This window comes from Copadichromis virginalis, linkage group LG6, assembly GCF_057382275.1.
Source record: "Copadichromis virginalis isolate Kocher_CV1m ecotype Utaka linkage group LG6, C_Virginalis_male_GT1.1, whole genome shotgun sequence".
Classification (NCBI taxonomy): Eukaryota; Metazoa; Chordata; class Actinopteri; order Cichliformes; family Cichlidae; genus Copadichromis; species Copadichromis virginalis.
Window position 1 is genome coordinate 28,902,485 of NC_140623.1, and position 25,086 is coordinate 28,927,570.

General features: G+C 37.7%; 1 protein-coding gene and 1 long non-coding RNA gene across 3 annotated transcripts; both read right to left on the minus strand.

Moving 5' to 3' along the window:
- Positions 1-16,400: 16,400 nt before the first annotated feature.
- On the minus strand, positions 16,401-17,463 carry LOC146708026 (uncharacterized). Its single transcript, XR_014920907.1, has 2 exons — positions 17,219-17,463; positions 16,401-17,144 (listed from the first exon to the last, which is right to left on the minus strand). It is a non-coding gene; the product is annotated as an uncharacterized LOC146708026 (long non-coding RNA).
- A 60-nt stretch (positions 17,464-17,523) lies between these two features.
- Positions 17,524-20,701, minus strand: LOC146708027 (uncharacterized). Of its 2 annotated transcripts, XM_085460911.1 has the most exons (4): positions 20,588-20,701; positions 20,421-20,502; positions 19,830-20,162; positions 17,524-19,469 (listed from the first exon to the last, which is right to left on the minus strand). In XM_085460911.1, the coding sequence occupies exons 2-4, from the start codon at positions 20,479-20,481 to the stop codon at positions 19,081-19,083; spliced, it is 783 nt and encodes a 260-aa protein (XP_085317037.1). In that variant the 5' UTR covers positions 20,482-20,502; positions 20,588-20,701; the 3' UTR covers positions 17,524-19,080. The 2 variants fall into 2 exon arrangements, with proteins under 2 accessions (XP_085317037.1, XP_085317036.1); XM_085460910.1 differs by having other exon boundaries at positions 20,421-20,701.
- Between the last annotated feature and the right edge of the window lie 4,385 nt (positions 20,702-25,086).

The window sequence follows — 25,086 nt, forward strand, 5'->3', positions numbered from 1 at the left end:
ACACCTCTACAGTGTGTGGCACTGGTTTTATTGTTTCCTTGGTCTCTTAAGCAGCGCGAGGCAGTGGGAGTAGTATAACTGGTACACTCTCTCCTTTCTCTGTTGGACTTCTTTACACTGCATTCACTAATCTATGCTCCTCTTGTTCCCATTATCTCCAGCATCTACCTGCTTTTACCTCACTGTCTTACATTTAAGTCCTAATTTTTAATCCAAATAAGATAATAAATAAAATGATTATTAATAACTAGCTTAATAAATACAAACAGTTAATCAACAGTATTTCTATATTTTTAATTTCTAAAATTAACTTTGGCTCCAGTGAAGGAGTTCCCTGGTAACTGCAGTCTAACTGTTCATTAGTTAACTTTTGACAATTATGTGCCAGAACAAATAATCACATACCCATCATAATGAGTTAAAAAGAGAAAATGGAAAAATAGTTGATATAGTTTGTGTCTGAATTCTCCAAATCACAGTAAATAATACAAGTTTGTGGTCTTTAGGAAGGCCCTTTTTGGAAACAGGTTTTCATCTCAGTAGTTAAGTGTGTGCCTGTAAGAGTCAGGGTAGACTGCTGTCAGCACTGCCAATACTTATATACATTGGTTTATATTCAGCTCTTTATGTGCTCAGTATGCAGTATGCCCCATGACTTTACAAGATCATCCTACTGTGGAGTAACCCGGTAGCATCATTAAAGTCCTTTTTACTGTAATGGTCAAATTAGAAAATGTAACTAATTTGCTTAAGGTGTACATTATAATATGCACTATAAAATGACAAAAAAGAAACATTTCAAATATTGAAGTGCATACCTGCACTCAACCTTAACCTTATTAATATATGGTTTTCTTCTTTTTCTTCTCTCTTCTCCTTTCTTCCTTCCCTCACACCAAACTGCTCATGGCAGATTGCCGCCCCTCCCTGAGCCTGGTAGTGTCAGAGGTTTCTTCATGTTAAAAGGGAGTTTTTCCTTCCTACTGTTGCTGTGTGATTGCTCAGTTTTCTCTGTATTATTGTAGGACTTAACCTTACAATATAAGTGCCTTGAGGTTGTGACTTGGCACCATATAAATAAAACTGAAGTGAAGTGAATTACAGTTAGTCGTACAAAAGTGCTTCAGACCTGAAATACCTCAAAGTAGCTAGATTGTTTTGTGGGTGTGTATAATGCGGCATAAAGATGGATAATGTATTTTAAACCAACTTTAAAATAATGTTGAAGCAGATACTGAGGCACTTTTAAAGTCACCCACTAAAACCAAAGTGGATCTTTCCCACTTTCACAGCTTTATTTTGAACAGCGGCTCCTGAGCGATGCAGATGTAAAAGTGAAGACTGCTGAAATAATTCATACTCCAGAAAAAACCCCCATGTAACTTTAAGCAGCTTGCAGGAGAAACATTATGAGAGATGCAAACATGCCTATAGGGGGGAAAAGACATTTACTCAGATATGGAACACAGCAAGAGCACATTTCTATACTAATGTCTCATATTACCAAATATATCACATATTCTCCAATAAGATGGATTCTGCTGATTTCACACAAGAAGCACAGATAAACTGACAAATATAATCCTCACATGTCTATTGTAAACTGGCACAATTAATGGTTGATCATGTAGAACGAGGTCACAATTTTATACTTTATTAAAATCAATGTTTATTTTTAAAAAAAGCTTCAGTGCTGTGTGTCATTAAAATAACAGCAATACCATAAATTCAAGGTAATTCCTAGGTGTGTGCACCTATCCACATTTGTGTCATGGCTCAAAGAGAAAGCAATTTAATAACACAGTTCTTCACAGTATTATAATTATAAACACTGTCTATAAACCCTGGCATCCACAGAAATCCTTCACCGGTTTTCTATAGTAAAGACCACAAACTAAGAAATGTTTTTGTTAGATGTACTAAATTTATAAATAAACAATCTCCTTAATGTGTCTTCAAAGTAATGAGTTGTATCAATGGGCTTATGTTTATTGGAGTCATGTTTATACATTAATGAAGCATGTAGAAGGAATCGTTCTGCATATTTAAGCTTTATTTTTCTTTTTACACTCTTTCACCGCCCTCACTCTGTCTGTCCCCGAGTCTCTATTATTTTCCATAGGCTGACACAGTTCTTAGTCGCCATGGAAACTGTACTAGCATGTCCCACTTCTAATGGGAAAATGAAGGAGCTTCGCAAAAGGAGCAAGTGAAACAGGAAATAAAAAGCAGATGAAAATGAAAAAAATAAATAAAAAGCAATGGATACAGGTCACAAAAGGAGAGAACTACAGCGTCGAAACAAACCAACCACTTATGCCTTCTGGAAGCCAATATTGAGTCAAGACATCAGTGCCCAAGGATACCTTTTGTGCAGCAGGGAGACACAGGTGGCATCTGGCAAAATGGTATTACATTTGTATGGTTTGAGAACGCATTGCAAAAAACAGAGCACTTAAGTTAAAATAGATCATTTTAATTAGAGTAATAGAATAAAGCTGAAAGTCAGATGCTGTCCTGCCAGTTTATAGATTCTCGAAGTTAGTGAGGTGAGGGTGTCAAAGTGAATCCAAATGTCTGTTTCCATGACTTCAGCTAAGCGTGACTGACTTGTCTCCATCATAGCCTTAGGTTATCTTGCGTGATGCTCATGCCAGTATGAGCATACAAACAGAGCTGATTGTAAAAACAAAGGTTTGGCAGTCTCTTTAGTTCTGGCAGGGAAGCAAAATCATTACTGGGCAACTAAGAATCTGTGCAATCTTCTCTTGTTTATGTGGGTCATTTTGAATCATGTTGCATGTAGTGCTGTTTTTTGATATCACTGTTTAATACTGCAAACATTATGCTGCACTTTTCTACGTTACAGGTTTTCATTTCAGTATTATTTTACAAATATAAATGACAATGTTTTTCTTGAGTGCGTTATAATGTACTGCAAGCTGCTTGTCATTAAAATCAGTTTGACATTAGACTGTGTATATAAGGGTCATAAAAATCAACAGTCTGTCGCAATTTTTCTTACATTTTCCTGTGATGCACATCTTGTGATGCATCAGACCACATGTTAACTCATTTGAATGTCACTAAAATTATGAAATCATTAAAAGGCAGTAGACTTGATTGCGTTTGTATGCATCTGCATAGTAAATCAGTATCATTTTATTGCAGTTATAATCAGTAGAAAGAAATGTTTTCGAGATAACATTTAATGTGTTGTTTAAAGGAAACTGGGGTCAAAGTGAGGTAAATGGATGAACTAAATAAACAAGGTCAAACATAGACAGAAGCTCTCTCACGAACAGTCTGGATGCCCTTTAACATCAATCATGCATAAATATCAAATGTCAAAACAGGAGAAAAAAAGCAAGACAGAAAAACCTTTAGTGACTTGGGTTGAGTGAAAAAAAAAAACAGTGAGAGGGTTGGATTTTGGTTTGTTGAAGCATTAACACTTTTGCTGATGTTGTTATGGTAGCCTATGCAATACTTAGTAATACATTTCAGTGTTCCCATAATATAGTGTAGATAATATTCTTTCTTAGATATAGGACAAAAACATTTTAAACATTTAAATAATTAACCCCAAATAGTAAACCTTTAGTAATAATTTAAATTAATGAGTAGGAAAATCTCTGGTCAGGACTAATTCTAGTTTGAAATGATGACCTACAGGTGTGAAGTAGGACTTGTTGCTCAATCCTCATTGAGGTTAGAATAAAATACAGTTGTCTCGTAAGAACTCTTCAGGCTAATCTGTGTGGCTAAGTTTGTATTTCTGTTGTTCAGAAAGGTTACACTGACACTGAGAGTGTTTTTTACTCTGTCTACAAACCTTTCCAAAAAATGCATTTATGTCTAATATGCATGCATATATAGGACTGCTAGAAATTTTGCATTACTGATTTGTTAAGTGCTAATTCTTTGCACCAAGTATTCCAGTCTAATCTAACCTAATCTGTGTCTTAGTGACATGATATCATTATGTCAGTTTTCCTGAGTGTTGAGTTTTTGTTTTGGGTTTTTAAGCTGCTTAAAACACCCTTTAAAAGTGTCGTGCATCATAAAAGCCTCACACAGGAGTAAGTAACAATTGATTATCTGCCACAAAGAACGTCATAAAGATGCCGAATAGCCATGTTTGTTCATTTTGACCTGTTAGATGTTATAAAGTTAAAACTGGGATGTTAAATGCTGCTCAGTGCAGTGTTGGTACATCAGCATTCTCTTTTAATATTGAGCTTCAGTAAACATCTCTGTTTTGGACATCTGGGTCATGTAAGTCTCCTTCCCGCTTCTATCGATTTCTATCATAATGATAATAAAATCTGACCAGCGACCAAATCAATAACTTCATTTAAGATCCCTTTTTAGCCCTCACTTTACATGTTAATGCAATGCAGGTGGTATTTTCACACTGCAGTTCTCATCAATAGTGCAATATTCACCAGAAAAAAAAACAGATAAATACTGTATGTAAACTTTGTTTTGGTGTAAACTAACTGAATACATTTTGGGCAGAGAGACGCTGCATGTGTCTGGGGGTTGAAGCTGTGACTAATGAACTATCACATGATGTGACTGTGATCCCAATGCATCACTCTGCTCAATGACCTATTTAGTTACATGAGAAGACTTGTATTGAAAAACAGTATTTGGTGGACATATTTTGTGTCACACCCACTCATTTCTGAAGGCTTCACTGGCCGGATGATGCAGCGCGAGGTTACCCAATTGGTTAAATTTTGACACATGAAACATGGGCACAAATAAATACTTCTGATCCATTAACAGACCTGGGTATGAGTGTTCATTTGCATTCTGTGTGTGTGTCTGCTTGTGCGTGTGGATGTTTACCATGTTTGTATATCTTTGTGGGGACTTCTCTTTGTTTACTATGCTTGTGGGGACCAATGGGCCTTTTAGGGACAAAATCCCTGTACCCATGAATTTGAAGGCATTTTTGAGACTCAAAGTGTGGGTTTAATGTCAGCGTTACAATTAGGTTATGGTTAGGTTTAGGCTAAGGGTTAGGATTAGGCATTAATTTTTGATGGTTAGGGTTAGGATAAGCATCTAGGGAACACATTATGTCAGTTAGATGTCCCCACAAAGAGATGAAAACACGATGGTGTGTGTGCCTGTGTCTGTATGTGTGCACCTGTGAACATGGGCCATTGCAAATATTTATCCATAAACAGGATATATTAATGAAATCGGACTGTTTGCTAATCCTAAAAGACTTTATAGATTCCCTCCCCCACATTCTCTCCTGCTAAAGCAGTGTCAATATAGACTTTATTCCCGTTTAGTCACATATTAATGCAAATTCTGTTCCACAAGGCTAAAATAAAAATCATTACCAATACATATGTTAATAGCTTGAAAATAACTGCACAAAATCAACTTTGTAGAGTATTTAATTTTTGTCTCATTTAATTTGTAGAGATGAAATGAAAAAGTACGAAGCTGCACAGCACAAAGTAACAGTGCCTACATGCGACTTTTAAATAAGTACTTTCCCATCTCAATTTCCAGACCCAGTATGAGTCATCTATCATCATATGGTAAGTGAAAATAGTTCTATCACTGTATCTTTGTTAAAAAAACAACAACAATTATCTGCTGTGACAAACACCATCTTTTTAGAAGACCCTTTAAATTGGCTCTGTCATCTTAGGACTGTGACCCCCTTTCAAGAGTAACCTGCCTACAGGTTTATTAGTGCTAAATCACAACAGCAGTCACCTCAGCCTGCTATGTACTTTAAGATAAAGTTCCTTTCTCAATTTATTGTTTTTCACCATACCATTCCTTTTTTCAAAAGATCGATCTAATCTGATTGATGATACAATCTGATCATGGAAAGCAAAAGTTTAAAGCACTCAGACCAAATGACAAATGAGAATTGAAGCCCCTTGTTACAATTACTGCCATATAGGCAGGCATACCTGGGTTTTAGCGATTACTCAAATAAATGAGGATGGCAGATGGAAGAAAATTGATGCAGTGGAATATAACCTGACCATCTGGGTTTTATTCTGTGAACACACTGAACCTTCAATCAGCCACCAGTATTGTCTCTTGTGCAATGCCCTTCTGATTATGAAGAGAATGGATGGTGGAGTGTCAAATTTGCAGATTGAAGTAGGACAATGACAATAATTGCAAATTACCAGGGATAAAAAGAAAAAGGAGATATTTGGGGAGGTAATGGAATATGGTTCTTTAAAGTTCTTACCTTTTGATGAGTGTGGTTGATCAGCAGTAATGTTTAGGTGGGTGGTATGTGTTAAAGTAACATCTGCACGAATGCCAAAACCATGGTTTCCCAACAATACATTATTTTGTGCCAAGATGATAAATGTTATTTGCTTCACCTCGCAGGGGTTTTATTGTTGCGGCTGAGCCGAGAGAACACACAAAGATAGCTTTCGACATATGTTAATCAATAGCCCATTCAGGCAAGGCAAGGGAAGGTTACCCATATCTCTCAGAGTTTATGCAACAAGTAGGCTACTTGAAGCTTTAGTGATCCATGTGCAACTAAAAGCAGCTTAATTTAAGTCTGTCTCTGCCAACTATATAACAAAAAAAATGCTGAACATTTGTTAATAATATATGCAAGAAAGAGGAATTTATTTTTTAAATATAGGCTTTATTTCTCTAATCGTTCAATTAACTGTATATTTCAAAAAACAACAAAAAGAAGCCCATTCATCTGAAAATGATCAGGTAGAAGGACTGGATGGAAAAGGAGGGAAAAACCACTAAAAGACGCAAAGTGTGAAGAACCGTTACTTAATAGCACTTAAGGAAGCAAAATTCACAGAAATGAGGGGTGGCTCAAGATGGTACTGTATTGCACAGTACTTGTATATGTCTAACAGGTGAGGGTTACAGTGGTGCGTAGTATCCCCAAAGTGCATGCAGTCAAATGAAATTCTACCTTTAGCACACACACCTAAGCAAACATGACTGGTTGCTGTCCGTGAACTGCATGAATGCACAAGCGTGTTTGAGTGTTCCTTTGAGGAACAAAAAAAAAGGCTGTTTTTAAATAAATATTGAAAAACACATGCACATGTATTTGTGGAGTCATGGCTCACTTGTTATTTTTTTCAATGCATTTTCCATACATCTTGCTGGAAAGAACATTAGCATGAACCTGCACTTTCACATATGAACTGTAGGTCATCATGTGATTTACAGGTTGTCAGAGATTTACAGTTAACAAACAGTCAGGTGAATAAACAACAATGAGACACTTGTGTAGGTTAACGTGCTGCACGGGTGAAAAGCTCAGAGCAAATCACACCGAACTGAAGTATTCGTTTATTTTTATAGGTTACATCGTCAATATGCAAATATAATCACATTTCCTGTCACGCAGGTCCTGATGTCTGTCTGCATGCAAGCTGTGTGTGTGTGTGTGTGTGTGTCACAGAGTATGTGTGTTGCAGGTCAATTTCTAAGAATAATATAATGCAAGTCAACTTCTGCGGATATGTATTTCTGTGCTGGTCTCTTGTCAGTGTCACAGGGTCAGCTTCCTGTTTTAACAGAAAACTGTCTGGTGAAATATGTATAACATAACTTTTGAAGCATTAGCAAATAAAACAATAAAAACTCCCTGACACAGGCCATATGCGGTTTTTGATCGTTAGAAACAGGAACGGGCTTCAAACATGATGTTGATTTGGGGGGTGCTGATGCTGACTTCCTTTACTTTTAGGCTTATTCTGTTAAAAAAAGGAATTCTCACAGTCCATATGCTTTTAGTCACTACACATTAAATTAAGACTTGAACAGTGACATGTATTCTACAGCTCAGGAATTGCTGTAATATTTGGAGTCTTATTATGGGTCTCAGAAGACTGGACATTCTGATTGTTAGAGGCTTTCCACAGGCAGGGTCTCTTCAGATGAATAGCTTCTGTCTTCATTCATCCAGTCTTTTTGTTGCTGCTCCGTCTCTGTTGTGAATACCTGGGGAGACAGCTCTGGCACATAGCTTGAGAGCATATATTGATGTTTTTCCATACCTTTCAACTCTTCTAATTTTCCCATGTTACCTTAACAGTTCAATACACTCCACGCTGGAGGTGAAAGGAGCTGAGGCACAGCTCAGCTTTACCACTGAGTTATTCATGCATTGGTCTTACTGAAGCAACAGTTGTTGTAGAAAGTGTGCCAGGAGTCTGTATACACAGTGAATGGTTAAAATGGACAAGCCTGCCCTCTACCAACTTCTTTGAAAAAGCCGAGAAGAATAACACAACTGTGTTCAAAATCAGTCAGCGATGGCAACAACAGAGATAGCTGAGTCATGTATCTGATATGTCATGCAATAACCATGGTGCAGCAGAGAGATGAAGTGTTCAATTACACCTCCTGTGCTGTCACCTGGGAAATTTACAGATAGTACACCCTTTTAGTGTTTGACCCACCACTGCTTCATGAGTAGCCATGACCTAAAATTGCAGTTTTGATGAGTTGAGTTGTAAAATTGTGCTCTCACTTGTAGTAACGGGAAAGGGCTAAGTGTATTTACTCAGGTAATACTTGTGTACACAGGATTTCCATTCTATGCAGCTTGGTATGTTTTCTTTCTGCCCATAATTTCAGAGCGAAATGTACTCATTACTAAAGCAACAAATGCAGCTCACTTTCATTCACCTACACCTTAATAAGATGATGAGGTTTTAATTAATGCTGAGTGACATAATTTAATTTTTCAAAGTAGCATCAATCTCCAGTTGTCTTGCTTTGCCTGTAAGTTAACTTCTCCTACTGGCTCTGCTTTACACGCTGCATTAGTACTTCTATTTGTTCTGACCAAACAAACTAAAAAAAAACAGTCAGATTAAAGTCAAAACACAGAGAGACGTGTTATGTACTAGAACACTGAAAGATATGATTTGTTCAGTAAACATTAATCCAGCCACAGCATGCTGCCAAATCAAACATCGCACCTACGCATGCTAGCTAACCTTCGATTGGGCAGGTTTACAGCTGCTTAATGAGAGGATAGAAATGACAGTTATTATTTTAATTTGCAGCTTTATATTTTCATTCTAGTTCTACATTAGATTAGCTTTGTATATATTACAGTTAATAATAATCTGCCTACAACAGCTGATATTGTTAGGGAATTGCCTCAAAAGCTGATATTAGTTTAATCGTAACCATTAGTGCCCATTGAATCTGTTTTCAGACTAAAATTTTCTACACTACAGCTATTTCCATGTTTATTTCCCTTTGAGCGGATCTGTGTTGTTGTGATTTATGTGTAGTTACTGGGAAAAGAACGAAACACTAACATTAGCTCACTGAGAAACAAAGATATTATGGCTCTCTGGTGTAATGTGAAGAACAAGCTTTTACGGTGATACTTTTACTAATATATGAGTAGCTGTCAAACAGTTCACTGATCATTTGCAAAAGAGGGGTTTATTTAGCTTCAATCAAGGTTTAGAGTGCATCATAGTACAGAAACAGTGAAGGTTTCAAATGATTTTCTCATGACCTCGAATTGGGGGCTCGTTTTTGTTCTTGTCCTTCAAGATCTTCTTCATATACAAAAGTTAGTCATGGAGTGCCATGTGAAATGCAGATTATTAAACATTAGGTCTCCCTCTTCTAAGTCCCTGTTAGTACATGAATTAATAATTGATCAACAAATTAATTTACTGAGATGTCTCTGAAGGTTCTCAGTCATCCAGGTCATCGTAGTTTAAGGAGCTTGGAAAGAAAAGCTTCTGGACTTCTTTAGGTTTCTAGAAGATGTTTCACCTCTCATCCGAGAAGCTTCTTCAGTTCTAAGAGCAACTGGTAGAGAGTCCCAGGTTTTAAGCCCTATGGGAGTGTCCCCAAGAGCACTGTGAATGACCATCTTTGAACAGAGGCGGTGGCTTACGACACCAACTGTATGCCATCTATAATCCAGTTTTGAGATCTCTTCACAGATGCCATAATGCCGACTCATATCCTGGGTGAAACAGAACATTTAATAGTATTTCCTGAAAACCCTCTTTTGTCTGATCATAACATTTAAATTTACAATAATGGATTAAACACAGCAGATGTCTTTCTGAAAGCACTGATAAAAATGTTGAGTCAGGCATTCCTTAAATGTTAACTTAAGGGGATTTTTAAAATTTCCTACAAGACTGCTCAAAGAAGTCTAGCATTAATTAATTATATCAGTCTTAAAAATGATCAACCTGTCTCTATTAATTGGCTATGTACCCCAGGGGGTCTCTGTTTTCTTTGGAGTATTGTAGGGCCTTTGCCTTACAATTAAAAGTGCCTTGAGGCAACTGTCGTGATTTGTTGATATATAAATAAAATTAAAATTAAATTAAAATAACACTGAGATGAATCGTGGAGCCATTTTGATCAGAATATGCCCTTTAAATTATAAACATCCTGTATGAGAGTGACACTCAAAAGTGATTTCATACATTTATTACATCTATTGCAATTCATCATTATCAGGTTGTTCTTGAATCTCTCTGAAAAACTTTGAGTTTATTCAGAACTCTGCAGCAAGAGTAATAACTGCGGCATTTCAAATCCTTCTCCTCACATACAAAAGCTTGAATAATCAAGCCCCATCATATCTTCAGATCTCTCATCCTAACACAGAACTTTGCTCTTGGACATCAGGCCTATTTGTGGTTCCTCCAGTTATCAAAAGCAGAATGGAAGTCAGAGCCTTCAGCTTTCATGTCTGTCTTATATGGAACCAGCTCCCAGTCTGGATTTGAGCAACAAATACTCTCTACTTTTAATATTAGACTTTTCACTCTCTGTGCATTTATACACCAATACTGTATTTACCCATTATCAGTAAGTGATCTTCATCGCTCTCACCTATAGTTAGTTTTGTGCCGTCTCTCTCTGTTTATCTCTTCTTTCCTTTCACCCAGTTGCAATGGTTGACCTGAGCCCAGTTCTGCCTGAGATTCCTTCTTCTTTTTTCCCTTCCCATTGCTGCCAACTGCTTGTCCATAGGGGGTCTTCTGATTGTTGGGGGTTTCTCTGTATTATTTTAGGGTTTTTACCTTCCAATATAGAGCATTTTGATGTGACTGTTGTTGTGAATTGGTGCTATAAAAATAGTATTAATTTCACTATAAATATAAAAATACACTTACAATTATATCTTTAAACATATGCTGCTTTCAGATGAATATGTTGTTATTCTGATCTCATCAGAGACATTCAGAGACTGGGGTTGTGAGCTGATATTGATGTTATCTTTTATAGATTTATAAAATATGTCAAACTTGTTTGTTTTTTTTGTTTGTTTTTTTGTTTTTTAAATGTCTTGGGCAGTCATGTAAATGAAAGCACAGGGTTTCTGTAGCCTTCTACTAGCTTTTTGGCCAAATAATCCAAAGCCAACTCCCATTTACCGTAATGTTAGGTAACAGGCTATCAGTGCTTCGCATAAATCTCAGCAGTTTGTTGACATAATCTGGCTTTTATCTCCCCTTTCCATTCCCCTGCCTATCCCCCCTCCCGCTCTCATCTATCTTGCTTCAGTGTTTGTCGGTCAGTCCGCTTCTTATCTTGTCTCATTCGATCTTCTCCCTTGCCCCTCCCTCTGATTTTGTGTATGGTATAGAGCTGTAGCAATCGGCTTGACCAATGACCATCTGGCTGTCAAGGTGATAATGTAAACCTCCCCAAGAGAAGATTACTCTCGCTTACTGGGATAATTGGTCAGACACACACTTAAACACAGAGACACACACCGTCGAAGCCAAGGCACACTGTAAGACACCTCTCTGTTTCCATGGGAACATAACCTGAAACCTCTGTATACACTCACTAACGCATCCAAGTGAATACATAGTACACCCCCCTCTGTGTACTTTGCCCAGATGAGGTGCTCACAGGAGAAACCAACTTCCAACATTGAGAAATGATGCAACAAGACAACATGATCACTAATAAAAACAGGGACAAGGTTTTCTGGGGTAATGGAAATATCCTGTTCAACATGACTCTTTTTTTTTTTTTGCAAGAGTAACAAGAAATCTTTAAAGAAAACAAAAGATTCAGTTCAGCTGAATTTAATTTAGAACAACACACGTCATCTCAGGGCATTTATTTAGGTCGAGATGCTTCAAATTTTATGAAGAGCACCCAGTGATTTCTGCAGTACAAACATTTAGCATAACTGGGCAGTAAACCTGCTAACAAGAAAAACATTTTGGTAGAGGATAGAAATATGTATGCCTCAGCTAAAATTAAAAAATAAATGTAATAATGCATTTGATATTTGTGTTCAAATTGTTCAGCAAACTGTTAGTGGTTTAATGTGAGACCAAATTCACAAAACTCTTAGTGAAGAAAACTGTTTCTTGTGAAGTAATATATTTGTCTGCATTTACATGGCAAGCGGACCAAGACAGCTTGGACAGTCTGAGTCCTTAACCGTGAAATTAGTTTAGGATCGTTGTTTGTCCAGAGGGCGACTATCTGTTTGTAAGTTGCTCCACCTTGTGGTTAAAAGTGGATATCACAATTAAAAGCAATGATCCATCCATCTTCTTCTGCCTCTATTTGTAACTTCTTCTTCTTCTTTTTTTTTTTGAATGAGTTTGCTTTCAGTTAGTTTCCAGAGGGGCTTGCTTGTTTTAATGCAGTTTATGCAGTTAATGTAGTGCTGCTATTATATTTAGGGCATATGCCAGATGTAGGAGTCACAGTACAGTTATTAAAATCAAAACACTGAACCTTTTGAACACAGTTTTTTTTAGTTTAGTTCTATTTATCCATAATAACCTTGAGATGAATAACGTAAAATAAAGACAGCAGTTTACTGAAGTAAGGATTTTTTTTTACTTAAACATTTTGGCCATCTGCTTGCTCGTTAGCAAGTAGCATCTTCAAAAGGAACTCAATTTTGGAAAGTCAAAACCTCAGGATTGGAGGGACTGCTATGCCTCAAGTGTCTGGGTGGAGAGGAGTGTCGCTATGAGTGTGTGTGCCAATAAACCACAGATCAGAAACATGCGAGTGTGTGTGTGGGGGGGGGGGTGAAAAGGTGCAAAAAGCATAAGGACAGACCGTAAAATGTGCAAACGTCAAGAGAGAGCGGACACAAGGTAATAAAATAGAATAGAATTAGGATTGTAAGAGAGAAGAATAGAAGAGTGGTGCTCCGTGGATCATGTGAGGTCCCCAAGTGGCTGAACATACAATGAATAAGTACCAGATTTTCCAGAGTCACCTTTCTCTTTTTTTTTTTTGTAGACATTTTTAGTCCAGTTACGCCTGAATTGTCATGTTTGAGCAAGATTTTTGCTGCTCAATGTGGAGCTATTATGTAAAAACAAGTAGCTTTTTGTTACATTCATCTTAAGGTTAAAAAGGGAGCAATGGGCCATATATCCTCCAGCTACACTGACAGTAAGCCTTATGTAACTGAAGATGCATCTGTGATACTATATTCCAATTCTCTGTAATATTTTTTACTGCCGAAGAAGCTCATGAAATCATCATTACAAAAAGCTAAAGGCTCAACAGAGCTGTCTTTGTCTGTCTGACTATAGGAGGGCTTCCCCCTCAAAGATCAAAGTTGTGGGATTTTGGAGGGTTTTTCCAAGTAACTGCTTTGAAGCGTGTTTCTTTGGATTGCACCAATGAGCTGGTCTGCTTTGATTTATTTCTAGCATTTTCAGAAACTCGGTATATTGAGTGTCATAGTGAAAGTGTGTGAGTGCACTAATGGAGTGTATATAAAATGCATATGTTGGATGTATGCAATGCATAGACCAAGACACAAATAAACACAGAAAACACAGTAAGGTTTTACTGTGTTTGCTGAATTTTGCTATGAAAGTTGAACGTTTTATTCTCAGAGCTACTGTGTTTGCTTTATTTGTTTCACTGCAGAAGGTGTTGTTTAGTTCTCCAGCAGTGACACAGCACAAATTACAAAGTTGAATAACCTTTCTTAAATGAGGTTTATAGCATATAGCTAAATTTTCAGAAAATCTAAAGTATTGTGAAAAAAAAGGAAAACGAGAAAGCAGATTTTTTTTAGTAAGGTCATTTCCTATTGATAAAACTACAGTGGAAGTCCTTTACTGAGCTCTCCTGCTTGTAAAGACATGCATTATTCTTTTTCTTGATTAAAATCTTTATTTAAACTTCAAATGTATAACATCCGACAGAAGAGCATTACATTAAGATTCAGAATTAAACTGTTAATTTCAAATTTAATTAGCTCATTATCACTCAGTCTGCAAGAGAATTACTTTGCTGACATTTCTGTAATTTGCTTTGCTCTCTGCAAGAACACTTAATTTGCATCATTAGCATTATTTTTCAAAGTTAAATATGTGACAGATCAATTTCGGTGCAAAACACATTAAAACAACACAAACATTTTCATAAAACATATCAGGACTGATGTGCTGTGACACTGCGGGAATATACATTTGTTTATAGAGCTCCCCAATTATGGGGTGGAAAGTAAGTAAGTCCCAGTTATGGACATTAAAACCACATTATTGTAAAAACATTTTTATTGTCAAGACGATGGTTTGTGTTAGGCAGGCATTAGTTAGGCTTCCATTTGTGGTCAGGACATTGCATGTGTGTAGATGTGTGTGCTGTGCATCTGTCTGTGTATACTGTGTCAGGTTTGTACTGTAACTGGATGCATCTGTCAGCTCTCAAATATGTGACCTTGGATTGGTTTACCCACTAGATCTCAGCCAGTCTGCTACATGACACTGCTTTAGTGAGAGCATTAGCTGAGAGTCACTCTGACTTGAAAAGCCTCTCAAATGTTCTGTCTGAAGAGGGTGCAGTGAGCCGTTAAAAGGCTCAGTTTTTGCCTTGGAGCGGGGTTTGTCCTCTGGCGTTTAGGACTCACTAGTCAGAGATTGAAAAGCAAACTGAAAGATGAGGAGCATGAATAATGACTTGAGGCAATATTCTTGCTCAAGTTTACTGTAAGCATTTTTATGAAACTAAGGTGACCTGTCATAAAGTGTTGTGTGGCAGGAAGATTGCAGACTCGGATGCAGGACTCATAATTCGGGAAAATGAACTAAAGAAGGCAGCTTCATTGCTGTAAACTTGCTAAAAAGTACAAGAGACAAATAATATGGGGGCAGAAGCGAGAAATACATACAGTACAAGGAACTAAGAAACACACTGAGCACACAACATGAGGGAGGTCACAACAAGTGCTACAAGAAACTGGGGTCTTAAGTACACACAGGAGGTAATTAGGAAAAAGGAAGACACTAAGGAACACAGGTGAACCAAATCAGGGAAAACAAGACATGGGAAGCAAACGTTTTCACAAAGCACACAAGATGAGGGACTGGCAATATAAAACAGGAAGTAGCAGAACACCAGAGACGGAGACTTAATAAAGAATAAACTCAAAACACCGGGTCAAAGACCCAGGAGCATTGCATGAACAGGTTTTCATGTGTGGTGTGTTACAAGCTACTTAAAGAACAGCCCCAGTCAAACGAGCTGGCTATTATCACTTTTTAGCTAATGAAAAGAAAAAAAGAGAAACTTTAATCTGCATTTTGAACATGCACGCTATTACTTGTTGCTTGACTAACAGTTCAAATATGTCCTGGAGTATGACGTGTTTCAGAAGGAAAGTGGTCAAAGAGGTCATCTTTTACAGTCTACATTGTGGCCGAGAGTTTTATTTTCATGGGACTGAACAGCTACACACATAAAGCAGTGCTCCAGAGACGGACCTCACACACACTTCAAAAGATATTTTCATCGCTCTGTTTAAAATTGTTGTGCATTTTTTTTCTTTTCCATTTTCATTGTTTAAGTCTGACAGCAAGTGAAATTACCACAACATTTTCTCCTGTGCTTTCCTGTGATGTAACTATTTTGATATTTGATTTACTTTATATCAATCAGCTCTCACCTGGAATTAATGATTCTGAACTAAATTGCCTATGTTTACCAGGCTGGTGCAAAGTGTGGTAAATCAGCTCGTTGAATGAAAACATATTGCTCCCTAGGGCTGCTCAATTAATCGAATTTTAATCACGATTACGATCTGGGCTTTCAACGATCATTAAAAATGACTGAGCCGATTATTAGCCCCTCCCTCATTTATCCGCGACACCTTAAAGGCCGGTCCGTGAAAATATTGTCGGGCATAAACTGGTCCGTGGCGCAAAAAAGGTTGGAGACCGCTGATTAAGAGGACCCGAGGGAAGCTCGGAAAGCTAATGTGGCGAGACGAAGTTGGGATATAAAGTAAATACTCTTTGCAGTTTTAAAAAGACAACGCCACCCTGGGAATTTCACCCAGAGAATACTGAAAGTAACACTAAATCACCAGAAAGGCACTTAGGTTCGCTATACTCAGTCCAGAGACGAGGTTCAATGATCAACAAATTCACAATTTATTAATAATTATTTAAAACACCATATAAAAGCACAATCATAAATATTCAAATACAAATATGCTTAAAAAGGTATTCAGAGCTGAGGCTTACCAGTGGAGGGGCAGGGATGCCACACACAAACTAAAGAAAGAAAACACACCCAAAACACAAGTGCAGCACACTATCACACACACACTCACACTAATAAACTAAACAAGGCAGGTGTGTACACTCAAGGGATCCCACCACCAAGGCACCCTAGTCTCCTCCACGTCGGCACTCCGCATCTGAATAAAAGAAACAAAGAAAATGTTAATATATTACAACAAACTAATGTGTAGCACCGGGGGATAACCCAACTGCAGGACCACACTGGTGATCTACAGCTAGAAAAAGGGCCTCCCACCAGTGGTGTAACAGAGAATCCAAACTACAAATCAAAAAGCAATAAAACAACATACAATCTGAATAAAACTCTAAAATCTGGAGCAAACGGAATCGCCGTACTGCTCCAACTTGCCGTCCACAGACGATAAGTTAACAGTCAATCAATATGCACGCCAGCTGACTCCGATAACCGGCATGCATATGGCCGTTGTCCACGCCGACGTCCACTGTAAAAGCTGACAGCAGCAGGGAAAGAGTTCTCACAACGGGAACAGACGGTAAAAGCACAGCAAGGCAAAACAGCAGCACTTCAGTTCACGTAGCTTGGCGCAAAACTAAGGCCCACACTTCCTGCGAAACATAATAAATAATTACTATAAAAGAACAATAGAAGGCAGAGAGCGTAACAAAAGTTGATTACGTACCAAGTAAGCCGGGTCATAGAATGTAAGCAGAATAGCTCAGAGGAGGCTTCTATAGCTACGACCAGCCGCGATGGAGACTTTAGAGGAGTAACCCACAAACGATCTCTACCACACCGAGGAAGTCAGGTGACCAAAAAGGAGATCACAGGCAAGCAAATGCAGAGACACTCAAATGGCCACTATTTATACCAGCGCCCCCTAATGGGCCAGGCTGAAAGTGGGTTGGACCGAGGGATAACATTCATCCTGCCACACTAAGCAGAAGTTATTTGGAGAGTGACTGCCGTTGGTTGAAAAGAGTTTAAAAAAAAAAAAACTTCAGTGGTGTTGCACACTATTTTATATTATTTTTTTAAAGTCATTGTTAACCCTTTAGAGCCGGTCAGAGCAGCACGCTCCGTTTTGCGTAACTATTTTTAAATCCCTGTAGAACCTGAACCGTGTAAGCTAGCGCAATAATTTGTTTTGCATATGAAACCGGAGGAGTTGTACTTACATCTGATGCCATCAGCTTGTCCTCGGTCACGGTTTCGTTCCACATATAGCTTTGCAAAAATTGCATAAAAAGCGCTTGCAGGAACAAAAACATAATATTCCAGAAACACGCTTTGCCGATCCTATCAGCTGTTCGTAACACTTCCCACAGTGAAATGATGCACCTGCTGTTTTCTTTGCAAATTTGCATCATAGGATTGTTTTTTGTTTTTCCTGCAGTATATAAAAATTGCTGTATCTCCAAAATAAAACTATGAAGACACTCAAAATAAATTTCCTGTTGTTGTAAACTATTTTTTGCAACTTTATTGTATTTAAAGTTTTGAGGGATAAGCCTCTTAAATTTCTCCAAGTAGAAATATATGTAAACAAAACAAAAGCGATTTTCAATTTTTTTTGTAGTTTATTGCACTTTTTTGCAATTTATGTAATTACTATGGACTTAATGCATACATATTATTAAAATATGGGCTATAACAGTTGTATTGATGTATAGCAACTTGAAATGCTCCCACAAATGGCACTACAGCATGTAAAAAAAAAAATATAAGCTCTGGTGGACTTGGTTCTATAGTAGGTCTTAAAGGGTTAAATAAATATCGTCAAATAATCGTGATCTCAATTTCAGTGAAAATAATCGTGATTATCATTTTTGCCATAATCGAGCAGCCCTATTGCTCCCAAGTGGTTCCTAAAGCAGCTACTTCTAGTTAGCAGCACATATCACCAGAGGGCAGCATCTGTCCAGAAACTCTAGACAGATTTATTGCTTGACTGAAAGAAAAGGGGGTTTGCTACATGACAGTTCTGTATTTCTGAAATAAATCTAACAAAGAGCCTTTTATGGTCTTCATTCATAGAGAACTTTTACACAGATGACAGTGCTGGACATGCTTGAGAAAAAAAACATCCATGGAAAGGTTTATAGCTGCTGATTAAACTGAACCAGTATAGAGTTTTTAATCACTTTAGCAATTATAAGAAAGTGCATTTTCTCTGAGAGTGTTTCCATTTAAACATCTCCTTGTGTTCTTAAAAAGATCCGTGAAACCACTGTGCATTTCTCTCCTAGCCTCTATTGAAGCCAAACAACAACACATTTTATACTGTTATGATTACTGGCTGTCTTCTTATCACCTCACTGTGGTGTGTAATTTTCTCGTTCATGTCAGCCAATAGCACAAAGGAAGAAAGATAAGCCTTTGGATTACGCAAGATGACTCACTTAATCTGATTCTCGACGCCCTGGTTTTGACAAAAAAATCCATAAGTCTCAGTACCTTGTTGCTTCTAATCAGTGTTAATCATTGATTCATGCCTCCCCACATTCCCTATGTCTGGTGACACTCCGTGTGGTGGGAATTCCATTATTTAAATATAACTGGAAGTAAGATTAAAAGGCAAAAAATTGTTCTGGTACTTTCCCGGGCTGTAATTTTGTTGCCGTTGGAGTGTGTTCCTCTAGTGCTCTTCTGGGGTTTAGGATTCTGTATCAACATACTTGCGATGTATCTGTCAGACACGGTGCTCTTCAAGGAGCAGTTGTAAGGCCCGTGTGAACTGTTCCGCTCCAGGTAACTGTGGATAGTAAGCCAGCCTTGTTCGTCCACACTTTTTCCGGTGTACTGTTTCAGAGATCCATCTGAGAGGTTGCGGGAGCCGTGGAACCAGTGGACATTTCCGTCTGGGTAGACTTGCTTGAAGGTGCACACAGGTCCCGTGGTCGTTAATTTACCCTCCACGATCCCACCACACTCTGCAGGGAAAACCACGAGAAAAGTTTTAAAATGCACTCGACGCACACCGCATCATTCAATAATCTCATTTAGCGCGTGAAACTATTAAAATCCTACGCCAATTTTTGCTGTCAGATGAATCACAAGGAAACATTTGCTTAACATTTGCTTAATTATTAACATTTGTGTTTAGATGCATTTTCTTTGTATTTGGTCTGATATGTGTTCTGGTAAATTTGGAAGCAGAGGCAAAAAAGAAGACTGCAATGCAAAAGCAAAGTAAAAATGTGTTTTGTAATAAAAGTTTAAGAAGTTTAAACATATTACTCTGCAATATTATAATTTGCTTTAATAGGAAAATTTAATTGAAGAACTCTGACCTTGTAACTCCACTTTAGTAGATTCATTGAGTGCTCCTCTGTTGGAGCGTTGCTTACACGTGTATTTTTTTCCGCTCTCTGGAGGGAGCATCTTTTTGAAGATTAGCGACAGCCGTCCATCTTCATATTCACAGGTAAAGTTACTCAGAGATGCTCTGTGGAGTTCAGTAGTGATCCCTTTACTGTCCACAGAACACAAAAGTGTTTCCTCTTTGAACCACTGCATAAGTTTGATTGATATTCCATGATGAACCGAGGATGTGTTGCAGTTGAGGGAAACTTGCTCGCCACACTCTGCGGTAATCTTGGGACTAACTCTTAGTTTCACCAACTCTGCAGATAACGATACAGACAAAGAAATGTTTCATGTTTCGTTTTTTTGTGTCTTAAAGTTGGAGGAGGTAACGCCATCACACCATTATTACATCTTTATTAGAATATTCACCCTTTTACACTAACTTAGATTTAAATTTATAGTTCAGATAAGTTAATATGATCCAAAGCTGCAAAACAGTTGTCGCAGATATTTCAAACTCTACTCAGCAAATACTAATTTATAGTAATTTAGTATAGTTTAGTAATTTCACATACCTTGTGTTGTAAAAGCAAATGCAGTCAGAAGCCAGAGCGTGTGCAATGCTGTGAATCCCATTGTCAAATCTTTCACATTTCTCTGTAACATAGAGAACCATCAAACCTAATTAGCTCTCGGTAAATGCACACTAGGTGTTTTCCTGCAGACAGGATGGAAAGCTGACCTTAAAGCTGGATTCATTAACCAGATGTCTGTTAAGTCTTGTTGTTCACCAAAATGACCTCTCGAGAACTGCTGCTTCTCCTGAGCCCTTATTCAGAGCTTGTGGTCCCACAGTCCTTTTGGCTCGTCAATAAATTCTGCATATGCCGCCTCAGACTTCAGAAGATATGAAGTTAATCATTACTTTTAAGTGGAATTACCGGGAAGGCTGAAGCCGTATCCCTGTGAAAGGCGTGGTGTTGAAATCTAAACAACAGTGAGGCTGGAAAGGAAGTGTCGTATTTCTCTGTGTGAGTGTGTGTGAGTGTGTCAGTAGTAAAAAGAACAGACAAAAATGAGACAAAATGAAGACCTATTCATAAAGCAGTAAAAGCCACCACAATCAGAGAATTGTCTGACTTTCTTTGATGTGCTTCAGCAATCTTCTGTAGCTTCATTTTGCTGCATTCATCTCTGATATAGATTTTTTCCCATGGGGTCATTATCCCTGTTTAATTCTGTTCATCTAACCCCAGGGGAAATGCTTTATTGTAAGCTGTTATGGTGTGAAGAGCCACTTTCACTCTGTTAAGGACTTCATTGTGTGTCACTGTAAAGTAATGAGTCATGTTATTTAAAGCTGTTATATCATCATGGGAAAGTGACAAGTTTCTGACATCCACTCGTCACTTACCTTAACCGGGCACAGAGATGGTAAATAAGTGATTTTGCACATCAGTGGCAAATACTGTTTTCCAGCTTTAATAACAATACATAACTTGTATTCAGCAGAAAAAGACCAAAACCACTATTCATGTGTTCTATATTTCTTGTTTTGCTGAATAAAGAAAACAGAAGGAGTAAATGAATGAAAGCCTACTGTGCGAGTAAAAAAAAAACTCAAGAGGTTTATGAAAGATTTATTATTAAAAGATTTATCATCATTTGTGCTAATAAATTCTGCCTGTTGCAAGATTTATTATCACAAATATATATTTGGTGTTTTGCACAATTTCGTGTAGTATCTCCTAAAAGGCTGCGTCAATGTCCAGAAAGTGTACATGATAATGAGATTTCATTGATATGGTTTCATTATGGACGAACTTAAAGCTTGTGTGGTATAAATTTTAGTTTGGATCTCTACGCATCAATCTTAATTTTGACTCTGTGCTCACTTTTCCTACCAATTTGCTAAGAGCAAAAAAAAAAAAAAAAAGGAGAAATATTGCTCACAGTTGTGTAACCCAGCTAAAAAATTGAATTAATACACAAAAATCAAGATGCCTTTTATACAATTGCTTCATTAGGTACACCTTTGCAACTACATGTCAAAACAAATATCTGATGTTTGACAGATATCTGATCTACCAATCACATCACAACAACTCAGACAACTTGCTGGTTGTTGGTCCCAGACGAATTGGTCAGCTGACCTAATGGGATTTTCCCACATAACCACCTCTGGGATTTTCAGAGAATGGTGTCCAAAAAAGAGAAAGTATCCAGTTCTCTAGATAAAACGCTTATGAACCTTATGGGGAGGCAAAAGTAACCAAAATAACCACTTGTTACATACAAGACATGAGCATCTCTTAATACCCAACAAGTTGAACCTTGAAACTAAATCATTCCTGTCAGCTCAGAACAAAAAACTGAGGCTACAACTCGACAACAGATGATTGGAAAAATGTTGCTTGGTCCGCAAGTGTTATTCGGCATGGACAGCATGAAAGTGTGGTTCAGCTTGCTAGTGGTCGAATGGTGTGAGAATATTTTTTGTCACAATTTTGGACTCAGCCTACCTGAGTACTGTTGCTGACCATGTTAATCCCTTTATGGTGACAGTGTACCTGTTTTATGATGGCTGCTCACAACAGGATAGTTTGCCAGGAATCTCCAATCATTTTGACACTCCTGGCAATGACAATGAGGTCAGTGTACTCAAACGGCCTCCACCAGATGTGGTGGAATGGAAGATTCTCATCATGCATGTAGAGAAAAAAATTGCATCAACTGTGTGAAGCTATCTTGTCAATATGTAGCAAGATGCCTGAGGAATGTTTCTAGCACCTTGTTGAATTGATGTCATAAAGAATTAAAGTAGCTCTGAAAGCAAAGCGGGACCAAGCTAGTATTAGCAAAGTGTATAAAATAAAGCAGCTGGTGAGTATATATGTTTGTCCCAGGAAAGAAGTTTTTTTGCTTCACCATTTCGGAAATCTTGTGAATCTTGAAATGTGTGTTAAATTAGTTTTTGTAAAATCCAAGATAACGATGCTTGTGTTGTAGCAAGAAAGACTTACGAGGTCACACTGACCTTTTACCAAAAGTTCAGCCTCGAGTCAGTGTGAAAGTAGATGCCACAATTTTAGAAATATCCGTAGTTAGTTATAAAAATATTGCCTTTGCACAGATGTCAGATTACCCATTAAAAATCTACAGTTCTACAGAACCCAGTGTGTTACAGTCACAGGGTAACAAAGGGTGACAAAGAGCATCACTGAGTGTGAACATTAGTGTTGAGTGAGTGGGTCTTACTGCCATTCTGTATGCACCACTTACTTTTGTTGGAATTTAAATTGATTGCACCTACTTTTTTTAATGTATATTTTTGAGAAGAAATAAAAAGGTCTAGTGACAGTTATTGCTGCAAATGCACAGTACATGCACATGTGAATGAACCCAGGCAGAGATCTGTTGCCCAAAAAGAATATACAGTCTGGCTGCAAGATGAGAAAATCTTTAATTGTTATTATACTTTATAGTTGTTTTTTTGTTGCTTTCTACTTGTGTAGCTCCTCTTTGCTCCTACTTATACTGTGCACAGCTAAGTGCTGCAGTCAGGTATAAGTGGTCCAACTTTGCAAATCTTCTTCCATGTTTGACGGAGAAAGAAAGCAAGAGCAAGGAACGGAAGGAAAACTCTTTACAGTATGCATTAGCTGTGTTGCAGGTCATGAGCAAAATGAATGCAGTTTGCATGAAGTACCTGGAACTCTTCACTGGCTGCTGTATTTGTGTTATTTTTCTTTATTGTTCTATCTATGCTTTAAATTCTAAATTCTAAATTTATGAGAAAAGGTAACATCTTTGATGGATATTTATGAGCACAATACACACCGGCTATAATCTAATAAAGTTTATGAAGCAATTGTGCAATAACAGGTGAGCCTAGTGATAGTCAGCACTGGTCGGCTTGTTTCATCACCCTCTGAATGCACATGTACGACACAATGACTTCATTAGACTTGTTTCTACAAAAGGAAAACATTTATTCTCTTAGGGATTTATCTAGATGCCCATTAACTGGTTACTGTTTAAGCCACTTTAATATAGTCCTTAGGTTGTCTGCTGCGGTAATGTTTCAAGATTCAGTTGTCACGGATGCACATTTTTGCTACTTACTCTATATCCATGACTATGTGAGCACCAAGTTGTGCATATGTAAAGGTAAAGTCTTTGTTTTGCAGGTCATAAGCAAGCATTACCTTCAAACATACTATCTAGTGGTTTAAATTCTACCAATTCAAGTTCAGCAGGTGTTCACAGCCAGAGAGCAAGGCATAATAGGAAGGCTGCAGGCTAATGGCAAGTATGAGGACAACTCAGTTTGGCAGCTGTCAGTCTTGTGATATCGCTTCTTATTCATCGCTTGAGATATCAGCTGTCTTAATCAGTTAACACTGACAAAATGAGAAACACACAAACATAAACTACCTTACCTAAATTCCCTGAAAATCCCTGAAAGCACCCAAATTGTTGTTTAACATGTTATTTATGGTTACCAAATAATTGTAAACATGTAATATTGTAAGATTTGAGCATATTAAAAATGCAGTGCTTGTTCAGTTTAGCCTATATTAATAAAGATGTCGAAATCACTTGAAAGCATCACTGAAGAGACAAAGAGCGATGAGGTACCCAGAGGAACCACAGGCTCACCTCTTCAATCATAATCTGTTTATTACTTGGTCAAGTACAAAGTGAAAGCAAGTGAAAGGAGTAACTGAGCTGCCATGACTGAACTGCATTACTATAGCTTAAATGATACTGTACTGCATGAATACCCATTGAACTGGACTGACAGCACTGGTGCTGACTCTATAGCAATACAGATTATTATAAATAATAATATTAAGCCAAAGAAAATTTTGGAGACTATTTTCTTATCATTTTAGAAATATTTCAAAACCCTGACCTTGCTGAAAGACACACGTACCATTTGACGTGTTTTTATTGACCCTGGATTACAACTTTTGACCTACAAAAGCTAGTGGGCTTTTACCCAGAACTAAGAGGTGTGATCATACCACTCTGGTTTTAGCTTCTTTACACAAGCTCCCAGTATGTTTCAGATTTTATTGATTTTGTTGAGACCCTTCCTGCCCTTGCTCACAGCTACATCTCCGACTTCTCAGTAATGCATGCTCCAGTATGTGCCTTGAGAACCTTGGACAGAGATGTTTTATCTGTTCAAGGAGCCCTGCTGAAAAATAAGAGGTTAAAACATTTAGCCCCAAG

Bases quoted from the DNA above. Each gene is read 5' to 3' on its own strand.
- LOC146708027 (XM_085460910.1), bottom strand. From the start codon at position 20,511: ATGTTACAGAGAAATGTGAAAGATTTGACAATGGGATTCACAGCATTG. The intron at 20,163-20,420 runs GTATGTGAAATT...CGTTATCTGCAG, and splicing joins ATTTGCTTTTACAACACAAG to AGTTGGTGAAACTAAGAGTT. The intron at 19,470-19,829 runs GTCAGAGTTCTT...TTTTCCCTGCAG, and splicing joins TACTAAAGTGGAGTTACAAG to AGTGTGGTGGGATCGTGGAG.